General features: G+C 36.5%; 1 protein-coding gene across 2 annotated transcripts in view; it reads left to right on the top strand.

Moving 5' to 3' along the window:
* AKAP13 (A-kinase anchoring protein 13) overlaps positions 1–23,821 on the top strand; it is a 123,020-nt gene that overhangs the window by 21,330 nt on the left and 77,869 nt on the right. Inside the window, exons 3-7 of one of the 2 annotated variants that reach the window (XM_027851554.1) lie at positions 4,209–4,348; positions 14,409–14,779; positions 17,863–17,916; positions 20,820–20,885; positions 22,887–23,082. In XM_027851554.1, the coding sequence (XP_027707355.1) occupies positions 4,209–4,348; positions 14,409–14,779; positions 17,863–17,916; positions 20,820–20,885; positions 22,887–23,082 (827 nt within the window). The remainder of the gene's footprint in view (positions 1–4,208; positions 4,349–14,408; positions 14,780–17,862; positions 17,917–20,819; positions 20,886–22,886; positions 23,083–23,821) is intronic. The other variant, XM_027851555.1, reaches the window with a different exon arrangement.

Raw genomic sequence — 23,821 nt, 5'->3', positions numbered from 1 at the left:
GTATTTTTATTTATTTGGCTAAACATTTCCCAATTAAATTTTAATCAAGTTCAGGCCTCATTTGGGAGTTTTGTGGGCAAAAAGTTTAACACATTTGCTCTACCGAATCTGAAAAAGACACACTTTATCATTGGTATCAAATAACTAAATGCACAGTAAATGTAAGATGTCATTATAGTTACACAGTGGTCATGCAATGGGAATTACCATTTCTGTTGTCACTATCAAGATACTATCTATGTGATCATGAAATCAATCAAAATTTCAGAGTTGAAAGGTATCTCAGTGGTGATCTTGTCAAACCAGCCCACTCCTGAGAAACAGTCATTTCTATATTTCCTTGACAAGTGGTCTTACAGAATTTGCTTAAGAATCTTTATTCCACCTTTGGACCTTTCTGATTATTAGGAAATTTTTCCCTATGTCAAACCTAAATTTGTTCTCTGACAACTTCCACCCATTGTCATTAGTTCTGCGCTTTGTGGCCACGCAGAGTAAATCTCATCTCTTTTTGCCTTTTCTCTTGATAACTCTTAGCTACTTGCAGATAGCTGTCATGACTGATCAAGAAGCAAACTTCTCTTGAGACTAAATACCCCTCATTCTCCAGTAAATCCTTATGGATGAAATAAAGGACCTTTCCTATCCTGGCTGTCTTCTTTTGGACACTATCTTTGTCAGTGTCCTTCCTAAAATGAGCCACCCAGAACTGAATACCATATATTCCAGGAGGGGCCTAACCTGCCCACAGTAAAGCAGGACAACTGCCTCCCTACCTGAAGATAGCACCACATTCCTTTTTAAATACAGCTTTCTCTGCTGCCGTGTCTCAGTGGTGACACTAGATGTGTATTGGACCACAATAACTGGAAAATTTCCAGGTTCTATGTATCAAACATGAAAGAGTGCTCATTTAAAAGAAGGGAAGATTAGTTAACTTTTCATTTTTGGAAACTTTTATCATGTGATTTTAGGGTGTGGGTGGATTTTCCTTTTGCCTTTTTCCCACCCTTTTGGTTTAGTTTGTTGCTATTGTGCTATCCCACTCATTGTGCCCCTTTTGACCCATACTTGGCTTCATGGTCCATTTCAGTGCCTACTTGGATGTATTTTCTGGGGGAGGAACTTCTGCCAGCCTTGAATCTGGAGCTTCCTTGTGAATTTTCCATTGGAACGTCACTAAGCTGGTTTCTGTTTCAGTCTGGAATTTGAACGTGGTTTGTTAGGCAGCCAACGGGATTGCAAATAGCAAGGCAGAGTTGCTGTTACAGCTTTTTCTTTTTCTTGGCCTTTCTAACCCCTCCCTACTCCTCATTTTTCCTCCACTTAAGACTGGAGGTTCAGATTTTCCAAGTGGGGAAAAAGAATGGAAAGACCACACCCACTATAATACACCCAGTACACAGTCTGGATTCTGTGAGGCATGAATGATCTGTTGAATATAATGTTTCCAGTCAGTCTTCTGCCAACAGAAGGCAAAGCTGCTCCTTTTGGGGTATCTGTCACATGCAGAAATAGCTTGCAGTCAGATGGGAACTTGGGGTTCAATTTTTTACTGAGATTTTAGCTTGAATTTGGAATATTCTCTTTTAAAATTCATTCTTCTCTTCCAATTTGCCTCTGTTCATACTTCCTTTAGCTCTTCGCAAACTCTCAGGATTTTCCAGACATCAACAGGCTTATAGCAAGCAGGTGGTTTGGGGAGGGGGAAGAGGAAGGGTAGGGCAGGGCACAGATTCTAGGCCCAAGACAGTATGCTAAAGCCCAGGGTTGATATGTAACCACTTAACTAAATTAATTTTCTGTTCCCCTCCCTGTGACATGTCATAGAAGGGGGAAAGAAAATTAATATCCCTTCTAAGGCCTTCCTCTTTAGCTGTATAGTTTTGTGTGTATCACACCCCTCTTCTAGACTGTAAGGTCCATGAAAGCAGAGACCATATCATTTTAATTCAGAAGACATTTGTTAAGCACTTCCTTTGTGCAAAGCACTGTGCTAGGTGCTTGGGATACAAGACAAAAACAGAAGTCTTTGCCTTCATGGAAACCTACATTCTGCTGGAAGGAGTACAACACATACACACAATAAAATAAATTCAAGTTATAAAAAGAGTGAGATCTTTATGGAGGAAACCATATTTTACTTAAATCTGTACCTTACCTAGCTCAGTACACTACACACAGCGAGGCTTAGTAAAAGTTTGTTGAATTGAAGTGCAAGAGGAGCTTATTTCATTATCTGGTCCTAATTCCAACACCATGTCAGCATCCCTTCAGTAACACTCTTGACAGATCAAGTTTTTGCTTGAACATCAGAAATTGTTGATCAATAAGCATTTGTAAACTACCAGTATGTGCCAGGCACTTATGTCCCCGTACTGGGTATACAAATACAAAATGAGAAAACTCTTACGTTCTGGGACCTTCCAGGAAGTGAGAGATGTAAAAGCATGAACCTACAGAGGAAGATCATGAAATGTTTTATACAAGGAATAGTTATCAGGAGCATAGATTTCATAGAGAATAATATGTAATAAGCATGAGGAAGCAGGCTAGAGCCAGATTGTGAAGGGCTTTAAAATGGCAAAGAGGACAGGTAATACATTATCCCAAGGCAGTTGGGAGCCACTGAATCTTCTTGAGCAAAGAATTGATGGCTCTGCAAGGGGTGTATTGCAATGAAGAAAGATTAAATGTGTTGTGGAGAGACCAATTAAGAGACTAATGTAGTAGTCTAGGTGAAGCAACTCATTCTATTGTTGAACAGCTCTTTCTGTTTTGGATGATAGTTCTGTCATCTGGAGCACCTCAAAATAAGATTACTCCCTCTTCTGCAATCTAGTATATGACATATTCCCAGACCCCTTGCTAACCTGGTCACTCACTTCTAGATAGTGACTCTATATTTTGCCATTTCCCCTATTTTAAAAATTGACTACTAGATCTCAGTATAATATTACAGATCTGGTCTGACTAGTGTGCAGAACACCACAGATCTATTACCTCTCTTTATTCAGTTACCATATGCCTATTAATTTAGCATTGTTGGTGTAACACCAACATTCAAACCAATCAGTATCATTCTAAATATTTTTTAACCAGCTGTCATATTAGCTTACTCTATATTTTGTCACCCAGATTGGATAGAAATGTTTCATGTAATTTTTTCTAGGCTACTGATTTAAAAACAAAGAAACAAACAATAACATGTTTAATAGTACAGAGACTACAACAGGAATCTGTGACCAGCTCCATACTTCAAGTTGACAACAATCCATTAACTCTCTTTTTGTACAATTATGCAGCCAACTCTGAAAACATTTAACCTTACTATCATTCAACCCACATTTCTCTGTCTTGTCCATAGAGTGTGAAATAGGTTGCTAAAATTCAGTTACATGTCTGTGACATTCCTTTTTCTGCCAGTCTAATAATTACCCAAAATCAAAAGCCAATAGACCATTTATCAAAATCCTTTGACCAGTCATAATGCTTGACAACCATTTTCAAGGGACAAGTAGATTTTTCCATATTTGCTTATTATTCCTTTGGCATAAGTATTATTTCTGTGTACCATAGGAAAAAATGAAATATTTGCTATGTTTTTGTTAGCTAACAAAGACTAGTAATCACATTTTAAAATTAAAATTTACTTTTAAGATTCTTCTTTATTCTTCCTTTTTAATATTTCATTTATTCAGAAAATCCTAACAAGGGACCGGTTTATAATTGTCTTTGTAAATCTTAAAGTGCTATATAAGTGTGAATTACCATTACAAATTAGTTCATAACTAATTGCTAAATTCTGTAATAATGCCGTTTTTATCCTTGGTTGCAAGGAGATTACTCTGTTCCAGAGGAGGAAGGCACTGATGTGTAGGCAGTTTTTCAAAAGTTGAACAGGTATTCTAAGTCATATCTGTCCGTTTTGCATATAAACAAAAAGTTTTCTGCAGCCTCTTAAATGTCCTAGAGTGACTCTAGTGGTGTAAACAGGTGTAAATTAACACCAACAGCTGTAATTCCTGTCCAGATGGCTAGAATTGAGATTATAAAATGGAAAGCTTCAACTCTGCCTCATATTTCCTTTATAGCCTTCTGAATGTCTTAACATGTGCAGGCAGACTACTGGAATGCAGTCTTATTTTTACCATTCAAAAAAAAAACCGTGTTGAATAAATTATCCATAATATTTATTTATTTTGCAGAATGTGAGAACTTCTTGGAAGTTGGAATGGGTGGCAAGTGTGCCTCATCCCAGGGTGTACTTAAAAGACAATCTGGCAGTGATTCTGACCTCTTCCCCTCACCCAGTGATGAAATGGATGACAGCATTATCTTTACAAAGGTATATTTGGGTTCCTTCCCTTCGTGACGATTGCTCACGTTTTGGTAACTATGGCTCAGTGCTGCCGGCTGTAACTAGTCTTCTTTTGCCTCTTTCTCCAAACTTGAATGTAAGAACTCCCCTTAAAAGGAAAAAAACTAAAGCTCAAATAGCTTACCAAATGGCATTGCTCCCTTCTGTTGTGCATAAAATCATGGCTACTCACTTTCAGGTTTTGAAACATGCATTGAACCTTAAGCAGATGGAAGTTCCTTTTGCTTAAATCATGTCAGATGACAATGAGTTCTTTCCAGTGGGTAAGAAGAGACCACAGCCTAGACTAAATGATGTCATGTACTATAAATTGGTCCTAGTGTCATTTCTGATGAATGTGGTTGGACCCAGAGCTCCCTCCTGGCCTTAGTGATATCATCCCTCTTCACCCAGCTTGCTTAATGGGAACCTTCAGAATCACTGCTGGGGAACTTTGCCTGTCTGCTATCGCAGAGGCAGAAGATAGTGCTATCCCTGCAGAGGCCATGTGCAGTATTAACAGGAATCATGAAACCAGTGTTTACATGTAATTTGAGGCTTCAGCTAATGAAAGGGGTGGTTTGCTTGCGTTGCCTGAATCTAGCTGAAAAGAGTTCTATGTTGTTTCATTGGGAGAGAACTTATGCGAAGGCTTTCCCACACTGAGCATAGCAACCCTAGCCATGGGAAGAAAAAGGCAATAGTTTTTGGTTTTGTGCCAAGATTGTGTGTCTCTGTGTCTGCGTCTGTGTGTGTGTGTGTGTGTGTGTGTGTGTGTGTGTGTGTGTCTGTGTGTGTAAAAGAAGAAAATAAAATTGACTCCTCTGTGTATAATATATATGAAATAATGCCTCCCTCTTTTATGATGCCTAATGTAACTGCTTGGTAAGGGCTATTAAGTTAATCCTTATTCTAGGCAATGTGTCAAGATGACTGTGGAGTAAGGAAGGCTTTAACAAGTTCCGTAGGTCCTGCTCCAGAATTTATTTGGACCTTTGGGGAATTTACTCTCCCTTTCAATCTATTCTGCTCCTGGTTTTGTTCAGCTTCCACATTTACAGCCTCTTTCCTCTATCCCACTCCCCACTTTGTTCCTTTGATTCAGCCCAATATTTCCAAAGAGTTCTGGAGAAGATTTAAAGTGGAAACTTCAGGATTACTATTAATATTTTCTGGAATGACTTGTCCCAAGGATAGACTTTCGTCTTATGAAACAAAAATCTTTATGTCAGAAAATTTTTCCTCCCTTGATTTTGAGGAGAGGAAAACTAACAAAATCCAAATGCTTGGTGTTTTTCTAATATACCTTTAAGTTTCTAAATACTGGGACTTTGAAAGGTCTGTAATAATTCCCATAAGAGGTCTCATTCCTAAGGGGAATGCCTTTCTGAGTGATATATACATCTTTGAAATGATACTGATTTAAAAAAAAGAAGGAAAGAAATGATACTGATTTTGATTGTTTTTTATTGTTTTTTTATGAATTTGTAGCTACCCTCATCCTGTATCCAATTCATGGCACCAAAATCTCATAACTCATTTAATAGTGCTTTCTTTATAGCAACCTGGTGAAATAGGTAAAACAAGTGTTACTTTATACTCAGAAACTGAAGCTTAAAGTGACTTGCTTATGGTCATGTAGCGAACAAGTGATGTAGTTGAGACTTGTACTGTAGTCCTCTGACTTTAACATCAGTACCCTTTCCACTACAGAAGTCTGCTTTTTAAAATTGTCTCTTTGTTCCTGCATAGTCCCAAATCTCTGCAGATTGACAGTAAAGTCTGGTTGTTGGGTTGTATATTTGGTCTGGATGAAGATACATGTGAGATTTTCATTAACCTTTGTGTCAGCTGCCAAAGTTATATGATGTTTGCTGGTATTGGCAAGCTTATTGAGATCAATGGTGCAGTTTTAAAAATGTGAAAATAAGTGAACTTTCTACATAGGTTGAATCAAATGATACAGGAAAAATTTAAAACTTTGTGGAACTTCTTCGCCTTTTTGGCATTATATTCCAAATGATCTGAAGAAATACAAAATGAGCCATCCCTTTGTATTTTTCCACAAGTCATCCCAAAATTGGATAGGCTGAGAATCATAAAGGAAGCATTCTCATGATAGGTCTTTATCTAGCATTCAGATTTTAAGTTTACATAGGAATGGAAGTGTCCTCTGCTTCTGGCTTCTGGTTTGTCTTTAGTCTTCATAACTCTTGTTTTAACCTGAATGATTTGTAAAAGCACTGTACTAGTACACACATTACCAGCTACTTTTTTCAGAGGCCTCTTCAGAGATGAAATCATTTTAAATTTGTTTAAACAAGGAGCACTAAGATTCTGGCAGGACTTATTCCCATGATCCAGTCATCTTCCTTCTTGCCTGAAGAACAGTCTCTAGACTAGGCATTGCAACATCCTCTTCTGTGACTATGAAAGGCACATTAGGTCACTTCCTACAGACATTTGTATGAGTCTGACCCTAAAGGTTGGGGTGAGGGTGTTATTTGTTTAGTTTTTTGTTTTTGTTTTACAATAATCTCTAATGTATGCCAGGTTTTTTCACTTTAGCCATTTATTCTCATTCAGCCTGACTGGCAAACACAAATCTTTAGCATTAAAGTCTTTTTCTTTTTTACTTAGGTTAGCAAGATAGTTAACTTTTCACAGAATTATTCCATCATATATTTAAAGCTTGAAAAGGGTATTCAGAAATCATCTAGTCCAAAATCCTTCATTTTATGGATGAGGTTTTGAGAGTTAAGTGATGTGCCCAAAATCATGCAGATTATAGCAGAGCTAGGACCCAGGTCCACTCTCTCCAAATCCAGTATTCTTCATTGTGGTGTTGGAAGTTCTTTAGAGAATACCTAGTCTAAACCATATTGGAAAAAAGACTTAATAGAATCTGCTCTGTGGTCACACCGAAAGCAGAGGCTGGATAACAAGTAGAAACATGTCTTTTGCTTGAAGACCCATAGAGAGAACAAGGGTATTATATTCTGAAACAGCTCATTCTGCTTTTTGATAGCTCTAATTAAATGTTTTTCCTTGCTTCAAGCTTCTTTTTGTTTCTTTGCATCTTCTACTCCTACCCTTTAGGGCCAAAGAGAATAACTCTAATCCCTAAGGCCCTTTACTGTTCTAGATTGACTTCCTTTTGATGCTTGCCAGTTTATCAGTGCCCTTAATAAAATGTCATGCCTTGAAGTTATTCTCCCAGTAGTCTGGGTATGCTATGTTAGGGGCAGTTAGGTGGGGCACAGTGGATAGAATACCAGGCCCGAAGTCAGGAAGACCTGAAGGTTCAGATCTACATTCAGATACTTATTAACTGTGTGATCCTGGGCAAGTCACTTACTCTGTTTGCCTCAGTTTTCTCATCTTTAAAACAAGGGTAACAATAGTACTTCTCAGGGTGATTGTGAGGATCAAATGAGATAATAATTATAAAATTCTTAGCACAGTGCCTGGCACATAGCAAATGCTATATAAATGTTTATTATTATTATTATCATCATTATCTTTATCTTTATTGTCATTATTATTATTATTACCACAAGGCTAATATATGACAGGACTGTCATATCCTTATTTTGTGACCCAGAGCTTCTCTTAATGTAGCCTGAAATGACATCGACTTTTTCGATAGCCATATTATTATTTAACTCACAGCCCACTAAAATCCCTAGGTATTTTTTCAAATGAACTGCTGTATAGGCTTGACTCTCTCTACTTATGAAGCTGACTGTTTGGAACCCAAGTATAAAACTCTACATTTATCACTACTAAGTTTAAATCTTCTAGATTTTGCACAACATTCTAACTTGTCAGGATTTTTTTATATGCTAATGCTATATCCAGTGTGGCTAATCATTCTTCCTAGCTTTATGCATCTGCAAGTTCATTAAACATATTATGGATGAATTTTTCCAAAGCATTGATTAAAACTGATTAAAACAAAGTTAGACACACTATTAAAAATTCCTACAAAGTTGATATGTAACTATTAATGACTACCCTTGGATCTAACCATTTTCTAGTTCTAAATCTGCCTAACTGTATGTCATCGATTCATATCTAGCTATCTTGTCCACATTAATAGCTTGGAGATCTTTGTCAGAGTCTAAAACTTAAGTATATTAGGGTCAACATGTCTTTGTTTATGGTAGAAAGAACATTGGATTTCAGGTCTGAAAGTTCAAGTCAAATTCCAGATCCATCCCTTACAACTTGGGAGCCTTGGCAAGTCTTTTAACCTCTTAGGTCTTCATCTATTAGATGAAAGTATTGGGCTCTAGATGACTTTACAAGGTCCCTTCCAATTCTGAATCTCTGTTCCTATATCAATAGCATTTCCATGATCTAATGTTTGCTTAGATTTATGGAAGAATTCTAGAATTTATCATGATTACCAGGCTCCCAGGCCTACAATTTACACATTCCACAGTCTTTCCCTTTTTTGAAAGTCAGGATATTTGTCTTTCTCTATTCCTCTGACAACTCTTCATTCTACCTGACCTTTTGAAGCTCACTGATAGTAATTCAGCAATTATATCCACCAGTTCTTTCTAGATATCTGGGTTTGATTACGTGAACTCTTAAAGGAAGTGAAGGTCTTTCTTACTATCACTCTAATTATCTTTCATATTTACTCCATATTAACCATTTTTATATATCCTATGCAGTCCAAAGGTCATGGTTCTTGACAGAGAAAACAAGAGTTGAATAGTTGTACACTCCTATTACATTTTCATTATTCCTTCTACCCTTAGCAGTAGTTCTTTTCTTTCTTGAATCTCTCTCTTCCTCTCCCTCTTCCTTCTCTCTTTTCCTCACAGGATCATCTTGTTCTTAGTTTTAGTACTTTTAACACTGTTCTCTTAGGACGAGGCCTACATTTGTATTCATTCTTTTACTTGTCTTTTTTTCCCATTTTCTATATAGCCACACCATTAGACAATACTACTTTTCCTCTTCTTTGAACTTGTTTCTCTTTGCTTCTTTTAAATATCATGCTTGAGCTTAAATATCATGCTTGACCAATGCCTTCATGTCTGATGACATCTGCCGAATTTCAGGCCATGGAATCCTACTGATCTTTTTGAAAGTCAGTTTTCTGGGGGGCAGCTAGATGTTGCAGTGGATAGAGGCCCTGGAGTCAGGAGGACCTGAGTTCAAATCCGGCCTCAGACACGTAACACACACTAGCTGTGTAACCATGGGCAAGTCACTTAAACCCATTGCCTAGCTAAAAAAAAAAATCATTTTTCTAAAAATCTCACATCGAGGTATCCCTGCCTTTTCTTTCCATCACAATTTACAACATTGAATGGACATCTCACCCCAAGGATCTCATTCTTTTTACCCCACCAACTAGTTCTTCCTTATTGATGAAAATTGAATAGCAGATCCTTTTATTGGTTCTGCCATCTTTTGATGGGTGATATTATCAAAAAATGAACAGGCAGTTTTAGATTTTGAAAATCTTACTGGAATTTCACTAATTTGTACTTTGTGATATTTTTACTTTTTTTAAGGATTAATGATATCCCAAAGTCTAACATTTTAATTTTATTGGTAATGGTTTGTAAGTAACATACCTAATTTTTATAAATGGATAAAAATTAAAAATGAGACCTCATAGCAGAAGCTATTGATAGAATTTCCATTCCCTTCCATGTAGGCCTTTACCAAGTCATTCTTTTTTAAAATTTTTTATTAATTTAATTTGATTTATCAGCAATCACTTCCATAAGCTTTTGAGTTTTTAATTTTTCTCCCCCTCCCTCCCAAAGATGGCACACATTCTGATGTAGGCTATACATATACATTCCTATTAAACATATTTTCACATTAGTCATGTTGTAAGGGAAGAATGAGAATCAATAGGAAGAACCACAAGAAAGAGGAAACAAAACAAAACAGAAGAAAAAAATAGCAAATAATATGCTTCAATCTGCGTTCAAATTCCATAGTTCTTTCTTTGGATGTGGGTAGCATTTTCCATCATGAGACTTTTGGAAATGTATTAGATCTTTGCATTTCTGAGAAGGGCATAAGTCTGTCTGAGTTAGTTATCGCACAACGTGGCTGTTACTGTGTACAACATTCTCCTGGTTTTTCCTCACTTCACTCTGCATCAGTCCATACAGTCTTTCCAGGTTTTTCTGAAGTCCACCTGCTCATCATTTCTTATAGCACAATAGTATTTCATTACATTCATATACCACAACTTGTTCAGCCATTCCCCAATTGATGGGCATCCCCTCAGTTTCTAATTCTTTGCCACCACAAAAAAGAGTTGCTATAAATATTTTTGTACATGTGGTCCTTTTCCCATTTTTATGATCTCTTTGGGATAAAGACCTAGAAGTGGTATTACTGGGTCAAAGGGTATGCATATTTTTATAGCCCTTTCAGCATAGTTATGAATTACTCTCCAAAATGGTTGGATCATTTCACAATTCCACCATCAGTGCATTAGTGTTCCAATTTTCACACATATTCTTCTACATTTATCATTTACCTGTTTTGTCATGTGGGCCAATCTGATAGGTGTGATGTGGTACCTCAGAGTTGTTTTGATTTGCATTTCTCTTAATCAATATTGAGTCAGTACAGTTTTTCATATGACTATAGATGGCTTTAATTTTTTCATCTGAGAACTACCTGTTCGTATCCTTTGACCATTTATCGGTTGGGGAATGACTTACCAAGTCATTCTTAAAGGAAAAGAGGGACTCTATGAGTCAGTGGTTAAGGAAGCAATGTATTCTCGTCTTGGAGGACCAGCCACTGTGAATGAACTGAAATGGGAAATGGAGTATTGTGAGGAAAGAAGAGAAAGAAGGCCAGTTTGGCTAGATCTTGGAGTGTGGGAGGGGGAATACTGTCCAGTGAAACTGGAAAGAGAAGTTGGGGCTAGGTTTCTCCTAGAGCCAATCGGAAACTACTGGAGTTGGTTGAATAGTGGAGACCTATGGTCAGATTCGTGCTTAAGGAAAATCATTTCCATAGCAGTGTATAAGATCTCCTGAAGCAGGGAGACCCATTAAGAGGCTGCTGCAATAGTCCAGTTGAGAAGGTGTCTGAGTGGAGAGAAGGAGTCAGATGAAAGAGATGTTAATGAAGGTAGAGACAGCAAGGTTTGGCAGCTGATTAGATATGTGGGGTGAGGGAAAGTGTGAAATTAACCATAAAAAAATTATCTGGTTATTATTTTTATTTCTGGCTAACTTTGTGACGTTGTTGTAGGATTATTGGAGGATTAAAGCTCTTTTAGTTTCTTAACAACAACAACAATAATAACAATATTCTATACTCACAGAGCAGTTTAAGGTTAGTGAAACATCATTCACATATTTCATTTGTATGACACCCATATCAGGTTGATGTTATATTTGTATGTACATAGAATTTTAGATTCATGTATGTATAAATATGTACATACATTTACAGGTATTATACATGTATGTTACACATGTGTATCTACCCATATATGTGTATGCATATGTACACACCTGTATGTCCCCATTTATAGTTACGGAAACTGAGGCTCAGAGAGGTTAAGTGATTGAAGAAGAAAGTTATTGCGTAAATACAAGGCATTGTCATTATGTTGGATTAATTTTGATACTGCTAGGGAGATGGTAGGGAGCAGAAGAACAGCACCTCTAAGGTCAGCTGTTGAGAGATTTTGAATTTGAAGGTGAATTTGATGATGTTTGGTATCAGGAACCAGAGTAAACTAGTAAGAGATATTTTTGGATACCTTGTTATTAAAACTGGTAATGGAAGAATATCCACCCAATCCATCTTAAAATATGAACTCGAGCCCAAGTATGGGAAGAAGATTGTGTGTGTGTTTGTATTTCACATCATAACTAGAATCAGACTGAAAGTGACCCTTAGTAACTGTCAGCTATTTATTGCCACCTACTCAATTATCATTCCATCTTATCTTCTTCCCTTTCCTTGTTTAAGAGTTGTCAGTTACTATTTTCATGAAACTGATTGAGAGGTTCAGTTTGAAGAAATCTGGGAAATGTACTTTTTTTAGTTTGTCACACTTGCTGAGAGGGAGAAACTTTCATCTGAGTTAGTGAAACTGCCTTTTTCTAGAAGGTTTTTATTTTTATTTTATTTTTATCATATTACTTTTTTATATTATTTTATATTATATATTTTTATTATGTATATTTATATATTTTATATATTATATATATTTACTATATTTATTTTATTTTTTAGAATATCAATTTTCAAAAGAGAATCTACCTAGCATTACATTTGTTCACAATCTGAATCATAGATTTAGTGCTGAAGGGAGGGAACTCAGAGGTTATCTAGTACTATTGACTAAAGTGAGATTAGATTGTCATTTATATCAAATTGTTCTGAAGATGGACAGAAGTGCCAGCTGGCATTCTCCCTGTTTACTTAATTTGCAAGAAGAAACTAGTATACTCTGGGCAGTGTCCATATTTATAATTGCCTTTGTGGTCACAATATTAGCATTTATCTTCATTATCTTCTTGAATTCACCCACCCATCAAATTACGGGTTCTGGTATCTTTCAGCTGGCTCAGCATGTCAGATCATAGCCCTCAAAATGTGTAATTCCTATTTGTCACTAGGTGGCCTGCCAGTGGAAGTTCAGTGCTACTTTCTCAAAAGATCCATTAACTTGCCTAGTGGCTCTGGGTAATGGTTTTACTTAATAAAGCACCTTAGGGAAGAGAGGAAAAGGAGTAGTTATTCCTATTTCCCTTTAGGACAAGGACCATTTCTTTCTTTAACATAAACTGCAGGTGCTATCGTAAACGGTTTTGCATTTTTTTATAATAACCATTGGGAACATAACCACAAAATGAATCTCTTTGGGGTTATTAACATTGGTGCATTTTCTATAGACAAGGACCTTCTTAATTTCTAGTTAAAGCTTATGAAGAAAATTAGAACTAAATTATAGCATACATCAAGAGTATATGTACAGTGTAGACTCCATAGGGTTTTATTTGATTTTAGTTGGCTTTAAGATGCTGAAAGATGTTTAACTAAAGTTTTATTGATGGTTGGAGGGGATTTTTCCCCTTGTGTAGGATCGGGAGAAGCAAAAACAATTGTAATCTCTTGTTTTTAGCATTTATTATCACCTATGAAAACTGCTGTGTTTCAGGGGTTCATAAACAGTGTGGAAGATCACTTATAATCTAGTAAGAGAGATTAAAAAAATGAATAGGAAATTGGATTGAGGGTGTGGAATCTGATTCTTATTAAACCAAAGATTGTTAACTGTTTGGAAGACTGTAATGAAGTGCTGATGCCTCCAGCCCATTTTTGAATGAAGCCCTTCTCAAAAATATTCAGTGATTCTCTGTTCTTTACAGAATCAATTCTAAATTTATTAAGAAAGCATTCAAGGGCCTCCATGCTTTGGCTTCAGTTCACCCTTCCAGCCTTACTGGCTATCACTCTCCTTCATGCATTCATCATTTCAAACAAACTGGATTTCCACCCCAAATATATGTTTTTATTTTTCCAGTCTTCAGACCTTTGACGGCATCCTTGCAGTGCACCCCCTGACCAATCTCTATCAAAACTCTCAGTGTTCTTCTTAACCCAGCTCAAATGCTGCTTCTTTTATGAAGTCTTTTCTGATCTTTTGTAGTCAAAAGTAACCTCTACCTCCACAATGTTCCCATGGCATAATGCATGTATACTGCTCCTGTTCTGCTTTATGTGTATGCTTGACTCCTCTCTCCAACTAGATTTTAAGCTCCTTAAGGAAACTGTAGCATCCTATTGGTCTTTTTGGCATTCTATAGTTTTATTGAATGAGTCAAAGAATTTGTGATGTAGAGTTGAGTTATCTAGGTCACTCGAAGACCATGAATGCCTTTGGAAAAACTGCTGGAGTTTTATATTGAGCTTTTTTTTTTTTTTTTTTTGGAGAGCCATCCAGTGGGTGGTCTAAGTGTTTTTGCCCCAAGTTGTTTGCTAGATTCTGCTGTGCTTTTAATTGTTAACACTTTCTGTTCCACTACAGCCTGAAGAGGAGCAATCAGTCTGTGATATCACTGGGTCCAGCTCTTCCACAGATGACACAGCCTCCCTGGACCGGCACTCTTCCCATGGCAGTGACATCTCCCTTCCCCAAATTCGGAACCTGAACAGGACCAAGGATCGGCAGAGCCTCGATGGGTTCTATAGCCACACGGTAGGAGTTGAAGGACAGGAAAGTGAGAGTGAACCTGCTGGCTCAGGTGAAATGGAAGAAGAAGAGATGGATAGCATCACCGAAGTGCCCCCAAACTGCTCTGTCCTGAGAAACTCTATGCGTTCTCTGTCCCCTTTCCGGAGACACAGCTGGGGACCAGGGAAAAATGCCGCCAGTGATGCCGAGATGAATCACCGAAGGTGAGATAACGGCGTTTCTCTCTTTCTTCACATTGTCTACTGGTTTAGAACATTTTTGACTTGGGCATCTGGTTGATAATATGTTTTAACCTTCTCGACGTGTTTCTTCCAAGAACTTTAAATAGGTGTTAAAATATATTACAAGAAAAAAAATTGCATAGACTTGGAATTTTCAAAAAACACACACAAAAACCCATACTTCCAGCTTCAACACAGACTTTTCAGAGTGTCTGATGGAAATTATGACCATCTGTTTGTTATATAAAATTTTTGTAAAGGCTAATTTGTCAGTGTTCATGCCAGTCATGCCCCAAGTAAGTGCATTTGGTTTTAGCTGATTAGTATTTATCAGTAAGATATAAGATAACCAGAGAGACTTCCATAAATTGGGTCCTACCTACTGCTTTCAGGTATGGAGTAGATTATGAGAAGTCAGATTTGACTCATACCATCTTGCCAAATGATTTTTGATAGTTTTTTTTTTATTTTAATAGTTCTGGTGGACTGTGATACATGTTGAATTTCCATGTCCTCTATATCCCCACTTACTAGTGGGAGTGGATGTCACAACTCACAGTGTTTATAGTAGTTAAAGTAAATCATGCCCCTGATGCTTTGCCTGTGTGATAAAAAGCAATTCGCCTCTCTTGAGGCTCAGTTTCTTCTTTTATAAAATTTGCAGGTTTGACTAGATGGTCTTTCAGATCCATTCCCACTCCTCAGTGTGTGATCCTTTGCTTCTTTGATACCTTGGAATTGCCTGGTCATATATATACTGGTGTGTACCAGCTGTAAAGGAGTTTTCATTTCCTGAATCACTGAATTGTTTAAACTCAAGATTCTTGTTACCGTATCTCCAAGAACTTTTGGGTTAACATGTCTAATCTATTCATATAACATCAGTGGCTTACATTTATTATGGTACTTGGTTGTTTTCAGGTTCTTCCCATGTAACATTTTCATTTGATCCCTTTCCACATTCATATGAGAGAGGTACAAGAGGGCTTTCACACAGAATTTTAGAGTTGGAATGGACTTCTAATGTCCATCTAGTCCAACCCGTTATTATCCCCATCCTATAAATAAAGATACTGACACCCCAACAAGTGAAGTGACTGTCCAAACCACACAACTGTAGTCAGTAGAGAAAGCAGGACCCTTGGGTTAGGACCCTCTTTTCTTCTCTGCCATGTGAAACTGCCATTTTTAATATTTTACATTTGGCAGGCCTTGAAAGTTTCATGTGATAAGTAATGTTTATGTTCATTTGAGATCAATCCTAAATTTTGCACAAAAAAATTCCCAAATGTTATCTACTGAAAATTGTTTATGCTAGAATTGTGTGTTATCATACACACATACATATAAATACTGATAAAGAACCTCTTTTTCAAGTCTCAAGTTCTTTGATTTTATGCTTCTAACATAAGAAATTACCTATCAATGTCAGTGTTTTTTCTCTTCTCAAAGGTCGTTCTATGGGAGGACAGTTTTCTTTTATGATAGTAACTTAAGCAGACTAGGGATTTCACCTCCCACATTAGTTGCTTGTCCTGGTATTTTAATAAGAATGAATTATCTATGAACTTAGAAAAACTTTTCTGAACTTACTATTCAGATACATATCTGAATCCTTCTTGAAGTATTTGTTATTTTAGCCAGCATCAGCTCTTGGAGATTGTGTGTTTTGTGAATTGTATGAAGTGCTATCTCCTTTAATTTTTCCTCAAAATGCCCTAGTCTCTCTTAAGCTTTGGAGAACTCCATTGTTGCATTATTCTAGGACTTGAAGAATGCCATGCTCATCCTAGTCAGAACTTTTATCATAATCATTCCCTCTCCTTCCTCCTCCACGTCCCTCCTTTGAAGACTGAAAATTTTGTCTTATTGAGGACAGGGGGCAGGTGTTTCACACATGGAAGCCCTTCAGTTCTCTTGACCATTTTATTTGCGCTTATCTAAAGTTTTTATGTCACCCTTACATTTCAGCAGCATGAAATAATTTTAGTGTTATAGTTCTAGGTTATTTTATTATATAAATTATTTTTCCATGTTTAGACATGATTAATGGTCATTTTTATATTTTACTCTGTTCAGTTCTGATGAGAGCTAAATATTTACAGAAAATAATTCATTTAGTCTTTCTTTAAATGCACTGTATCAACACTATGTTCCTCAACAACCAAATGAGTCTCAGATTCCTGAATATTAATGCCCTTAACTAGCTTTTGGTAATGCATAGTTCTGTAGGAATTTCTTATAACTACATTGTGTATGTGTGTTTACACACACATACATACATATATAAATATATATTTGTACTCATACGTGTGTATATATAATCACATCTATTTGATAAACAACAAATAAAAGTAGATTTACAAGTAACTGAGGATGAGTCCATAACTCATTTATTGAGAGAGGTTTTTTAAAGGTACTGAATCTGTTAAAGGATTTCTAAGAACAATATATTCTCAAAACAAGGGAGCTATGGCTAATCCTAAACAAAGGAGATTTTTTAAGACTTCTGCATCACTTGATCTGGTAGAAGCTGAATGCCTGAATTTGTGACAAGAAGAATACTTCTAAATGATTGAATAATGTGTTCATTTTTAAAAACAGCCTCCAACAGAGGAATTAGGTCCTAACTATCAGTAGATGAGCTTGGTTGCCTGATTGGTACAAATTTATATGCGCATGCTATAGTCTGAATTTTTAAGCCTTTTTCAAAATTGGAAAGTTCAGTTGAGCGCTTTTTTTTTTCATTCTTACCATTCACCCTTAGATTTTAACATGCCTCATTGATTATTATCTATTTAATATTTTGGAGTTTTGGAGTGTATTTGTCTTTCACAGGCACATCCTGAGGAGAGAGTGAAATAGTTCTCAAAAAAAAGAAGTTAGGCCTTTTGGGTTTGGATGTCTTTCCCAATCCTCATTCTTTTCCTTTGAGATTTCATACACTATTTCTCTGTTGGAATTGTTCCCCTTCCTAGTTTGTGTTTTGTATGTGTATGTTTCATGCATTTGTATTCATTTTGTCTCACTTTATTCTCTGACTTCTGTACGTGATTCATTTTCAGTTCAATGCGAGTTCTTGGGGATGTTGTCAGGAGGCCTCCCATTCATAGGAGAAGGTACAGAGTCCACTAACTTAACTAACTAACCATTTTGCATTTGACTTTGTACTAACAACAGCATCTCATTCTGCTTGATCCAGGTTTAGAGGAAATCCATTTAAAAGTCAAATTGTCTCTTACAAGAACGGAGAACCTTTCCTTTATTGCTACCGATGGTCATTCAATGTGAAAGAGCTTTTTAAATATAAAAAGAAAGTCTTTTTCATTCTAATTTTGTCTCCCCTCAATGAAAAGCTTATCTCTTACTATGAGTTATTAGTATAGAAAATAACTTTATTAGGGTCCTTGCTTCCCTTATAGAACCCAAAGACCATACGAAGCTTGAAGATTGTAGTTAAATTAGTACCTACCTAGTGAGAATAGGCAACCTTGTATTCCTGTAGCTAATTTTACATATAATTCCCTCCCGGAAATCACCAGGCCTAACACTGATCAGTTTTTATTTCACTGTGGTTTTTCATGTCCATTTTTCTTCCCTTGTTCTTTCCTTTTCACCTGCCTTCTTCACCGAACCCCAAAGCCCAGCAAAAAGAAAACAAAATAAAAAGACTATCAGGGTTTTAGGGTGTTTTTTTTCAGCCTTCTCACATTTCCAGCTTTAGGAATAGAGGAGTAGGTTTTGGTTTGCTTTGCTTTGGGTTTTGTTGTTGGGCTTTGCAGAATTAAAAGGGAGATATAACAACATTTCCTCTACAATTTTTAATTCATGGAATCTTCCACTAGTGTTTGGTAAACATTAAGCTCCTTAAAAGGGGTGGTTATATTGATCTTAGTGTATAAGCTTGTTTGCCAACATTTTTAAGGAGATGTTCTGAAACTCAGCTGAAGTCATCTTTAGAGACTGACACTCATGTTTTCCCATGCTTTTCAAATGAAAGTTTCTTTTAATTCCAGGTTTTATATATGAAGTTTGTTTCCAAATGTACAGCTTAAGTTTTCCTAGTAGTCTATCCTTGGGTTATAATAATTTCTCTTGTAGTTTTATCTTAGCTAGTCAATACACACCTTCTTCTTTGACCTTTTTTTCCCATGGGACATTTGTTTTTTGTTTATTTTTTGAGAGACCTACTGCTATTTCAAATACTTTTGGTCCTATCTGACTCATAAGTCAGGGAACCTCTCTATAAAGAGTCATTCATTAAGAGTGAATTAAGAACTTGGCTATAGCATAGGAGACTGGTCCCTGAATATAGTCTGTTTGCAAATATGGCAACTCCAGCTATCATATGTAGACATGAAAGGGAGGAAGAATTTGATATATAGCAAAAAGACAGATGAAATATTTGTATGTAAGTTCAGCTTGTAACATGTGACATGTCAGCACATTAATTATATACTTTTTGAGGTTTAAAATAGCCAAAGTTTCCTAAAGGTTTTCCATATATCTCAAGCTTTTGAAGTCATTGAGTATTGTTATCGTTAAATGAGGTATACCTGAAAAGAATACGCCAATTCCAGCAATAACATGTTTTGATGATGAAAATTCACTTTGTGATGTCAGAGATTGAGTTATTATGTACATAGAGGAAATATTAGATCCTCCTCATTCTTAAAACTTAGCCTACATCTAGGTTTTTTTTTAATTCTTTTTTAATAGAATTGAGGCCTTTGTAGTCCCAAGCTTTTAATCTGATTTAAAATATATTTTATTTCAGTTTAGTTATTTCACAGAGTTGTGAGGGAAATGATTACTCTCTTCTTCCTCTCAATATTGTCTTCTTCTGCCTCTACCCCTTTCCTGTCTTCAATATTACTCCCCAAGACAAATTCACTATCATTCATTTTTCGTCAGAAGCTTTGGTCAGTAGCTCCTAGCATATTCCAACTTTCTCACCTACCTTTGTAAAATTCAGGTGAGAAATCTGGGCTGAATATGTTGTATTCATGTCCCTTCTCTCTTTAAATGAATTTTAAGATCAATTACTTGGGAGCTATCCATATCCATCTACCTTCCAAAACAGGAATGTCACTCAAAGGACCTTTGAAACCTCAGGCACCAACAGTTTTTGTTTTTTTGAAAATAACAGCTTCCTGAATTATTCCTAGAAACTTCAAGGTTAAAAAAATTGTTGAGATTTGTTCTTTAAAAAAAAAAAAAACTTGACAGGTAGACTGAATTAACTTGCCTTCTCACTGAATACTTATTTGTTGAGTTGACCATTGATTCTTGTTACTATGTTTGCTTTGAATTCTGATCACCATGTTTCTGTCCCTGCTCTTTGGGTTAGGATGGGAACTTACTAATTTATCAAATTCTCTTTTACGTTTGTGAAAGAAAGAATATTTTTAGCGGAAGGTTGCATGGAGGATGTAGAAGCACACTTGAGCTTTAGCAGACATATTTGAAACACAGGGTTCCTTTTTTTTTCCTTTTTATGAAAAGGTCATAATATAATTTTTAAAAGTCTTGTAAATATTATATGAAATTTTTATGTCAAGTTAGTCTGATGAGAATGAGTGGTGGCGTGGTCAGTTATTACTCAGCAATAAAAATTCTATCCTAACTTTATTAAACCCTATAAAACAGGATGACTGCCTCGTGAGATGCAGCATACCAAGTGCTAATCTTATTTTGTGTCATTGGGCTGCTTCTTAGCCTTAAGTGATGGCCATAGAATTGAAATCTCTCCCCCATAGTTCAGGTTCATATACTTCTTTGTAGGAGCTTACACAATTGTTGCCAACGCTTTTCTCTTTGGGCGATCAGTAAAGAAATTAAGTCCCAAAGTCTGTCAGTCTATCTAATTTCTAAATCTTTAAAATAATGTAACTTTCCCAGACTTTTTTGAGAATTAATTGTTAGGCTGTCTCTAATTATCCTCCCTTCTTTTGCAATATAATAATGTCTGTACACCGTTGGTCTTTCCCCACTTCTCTTTTTCTGCCTTTGATGTCCCTAGTATGAGCTGGTGTCCCTCTGGCGTACAATACTCTGCTACCCTGAGTGCTGACTTTAATTGTAGAAGGTATGGTATCATTACATGTCCAGCAGCCAAATGGAGGCACTGTAAAATGTGGCAAAGTCTTGGCTTTTGGCTTGGAGTTCTGCAATGGCTGGAATGTGTATAAGTAAGCCTGCTTTTTCTATGAACACTTGCATTCCTTTGGGGGTATGTTCCTCTCTTCCTGGCATTGCTGACCTCATTGTAGGTATGAGGCTCTGGAGTTGAAAATTAGTCAAATGCAATCTGTGTGTCCTTAGTGGCTTTAGAATTGGTGTTACCTAAGAAAAATGTATCGGTGTGGCCGTGGTAGAATGCTTTTTTTTTTCTTTGTTCTAACACCAAGATCCTTAGGAGTTTGAAAGATTAACAGTGAGAAGGAGCCAAGAAGGGAAATGAAATGTGGTTCTGTTTTGTTCCCAAATTCATTTATTTTTTATGGGCGTTTAATTTCATATAGTCTTACCTCTAGTCCACTGACCTATTTTTCTCCTTCATAAGTAGCCAACTGTTTGTCAAAATAACATCAGAATTAAGCTTTCTGGTGACCACAGATTCCTAAGCTTTTAAAATTTCCATCCAGTGAAGAATCAGTATCTCCACTTTTATCCTCAGCCTATTTACATTTCTCAGAATATTAGTAAGAATGCCATTGGTGATGATTACATTGGTATTTAGGAAAATTAATTGGTTCATGTTCTAGATAGTGTAGACTACGTAACAAGATAAATGATTTGTTTTAAAACACTTTTCAGCTAGTAAACTTTTACTTACATGCGTATACATACACATATGGTTTAAGTATAGTGATTCCTGATTAGTAGTATTCCTGGGCAAAATCAAACCTAGATCCAGTGAGTTCTAATCTAGAACTTTTTGGTCAGTTACCTGTCTACAAAATCAGACACAGTGATTTATCTTAATGAGGTTTCCATTGTATTTTTTTGTGAATTTCTTTTATTGTTCTGACTTAGTCCACAGGAAAAAAAAAATTACTTTTCTCCCCATTCTCAAGAAGTTTGAAATAAGCTAATTATGAGATGTTTTCTAGATACAAAAAATATCCTGGACTCCCCAAAATAAAATATTTGGCTCCTGACTCCTATTCAGAATATCAAAACTCCTAAGTATATCTTTCTTCTCCTTTGCCAATGGTAAAATGTAAAAGTAAAGCCCCAATGTGATAACTTTCTACCAAAGGTGATTAGCAGCTTTTGCTTTCAAGGTGGTATGTGTCTGTCTGCAACTAACAGTTCCCAGGAAGCCTACAGCATTGTTATTGGCTGGCCAGATCTGTGTGGTTTTTTTTTTTTAATTCCTCAGCGATACTATCTTTGTTTGGGAAGGAAATACAAAAATGTATTTATTATGTTCAAGTGCTTGTCAACTAAACTGTAAATCATCTATATGATTTCTGGCATATCTCTGATTTTTTAAATTTGTTTTTTGGTGTGTATGCCCTTTATTGATACAGATTGTAACCCCTCAATAATGAATTGTGTCTGAAAAATTAGTAGGTTATTTCTAGATTATGAGTAATACACTTAGAACACAAAGCCACATTGCCATGTTTGGCTACTGAGGGTTACAGACACCAGGTGTCCACATTTTTGGTAACTTACCTATGAACAGGGCAGTAGATCCAAACAAAGCGTATGCATTGAACCATATAAAACTTCTTTTACAATGACTACTTTATGAACCAAAAGATAAATTCTATTGGCCGAACAAAAAATTAGTGAATTGGGCTTCCTTCATTCAACCATACCTTTTTAAGTGCTTTATTTATGGCTTTGGATGGATTAGACAAGGAATAAAACAAATTAGGAGACTTGAGTGCAGAGAGGTATCCTGCACCCTATCCAATGCTTTGGAGGGGTACCCTCTGGAGTCTAGTTTTGTGCTTAACATACCAACAAACATCAAAAGAATGATAAGGTAATTGGTAGTGTCCACCAATGGCACATGCATTTTGGGTGTCTTCTTTTTTAAGGTTCAGAGATTAACTTTTGTGACCTCATTTAGTTTCAGTTTAGAAGGCCTATCTGGAGGAGCTGGGGATAGCAGTAAGCCATCCTCAGCTTTGGATGCAAACTCTGCAAGCTCAAAAGAGCTGAGGCGAAGCCCCTTCAGTGGCGAGGAACGTGGTGGCTCTTTGGTGTCACTCACAGAAGAGGACTTGGAGTCAGACCAGAGAGAGCACAGCATGTTTGACCATAAGGTAAGACTGTTTCTAGCTCTGCGAAGATAATTTAGGAATATGTGTTTTATTACTCCAAAGCTAACTCGATAGTGGGGACCAAAATGGGAAGGAGACTTGCTACCTAAGGATAAGAGTTTTTTCTGTTCTACTTGATAGAACCCAGTACATTAAAACTTGCTGATTATGGTGACTCTAGGCTGTAATTTACATATAGTTGAGTAGCCTGTCAGGGTCTCCTTTAATTAGGAAAGTGGCTATGATTTTAAGGCTATCTCTCCTTGCTCTGGGAGGCCTTCCCTCACCACCAGATATGGTAGTAATTCTTCACACCTCAGAGGCTCATTTCTTTTGCCTTAAAGTGCTTTAGAAACCGTTATTAGTTTTTCATCATCCTGTAATTACTTTCCCTCCAAGTAGGAGGTAAAAAATACAGGTACTATAACATTAAGTTATTTGTTCAAGGCCTCTCTTTATATTTCCCTCTCCTGACTTTACTTTTTCACTGGCTGACCTCTGGGCCAAAAATCTCTCCATCCTCCTCTCCATCTCCTGGCTTCCCTGGCCTCCTTCAAGTCTAGGCTATAATCTCACCCTCTGCAAGAAGCCTTTCCTTTTTCCCCTGAATGCTGGTGCCTTCCCTTTGAGATTACCTCTAATTCATCTTCTGTGTGTCTTATTTGTACATAGCTTCTTGCATACCCGTTATATAGTAAATGCTTAATAAATGTTTGTTGACTTGTTTCTGACTTGGGAGCTT

Source organism: Vombatus ursinus, unplaced genomic scaffold (genome assembly GCF_900497805.2).
Source record: "Vombatus ursinus unplaced genomic scaffold, bare-nosed wombat genome assembly UNPS02009205.1, whole genome shotgun sequence".
In the NCBI taxonomy this organism is placed as follows: Eukaryota; Metazoa; Chordata; class Mammalia; order Diprotodontia; family Vombatidae; genus Vombatus; species Vombatus ursinus.
This window is presented reverse-complemented; position numbering and strand designations above follow the sequence as displayed.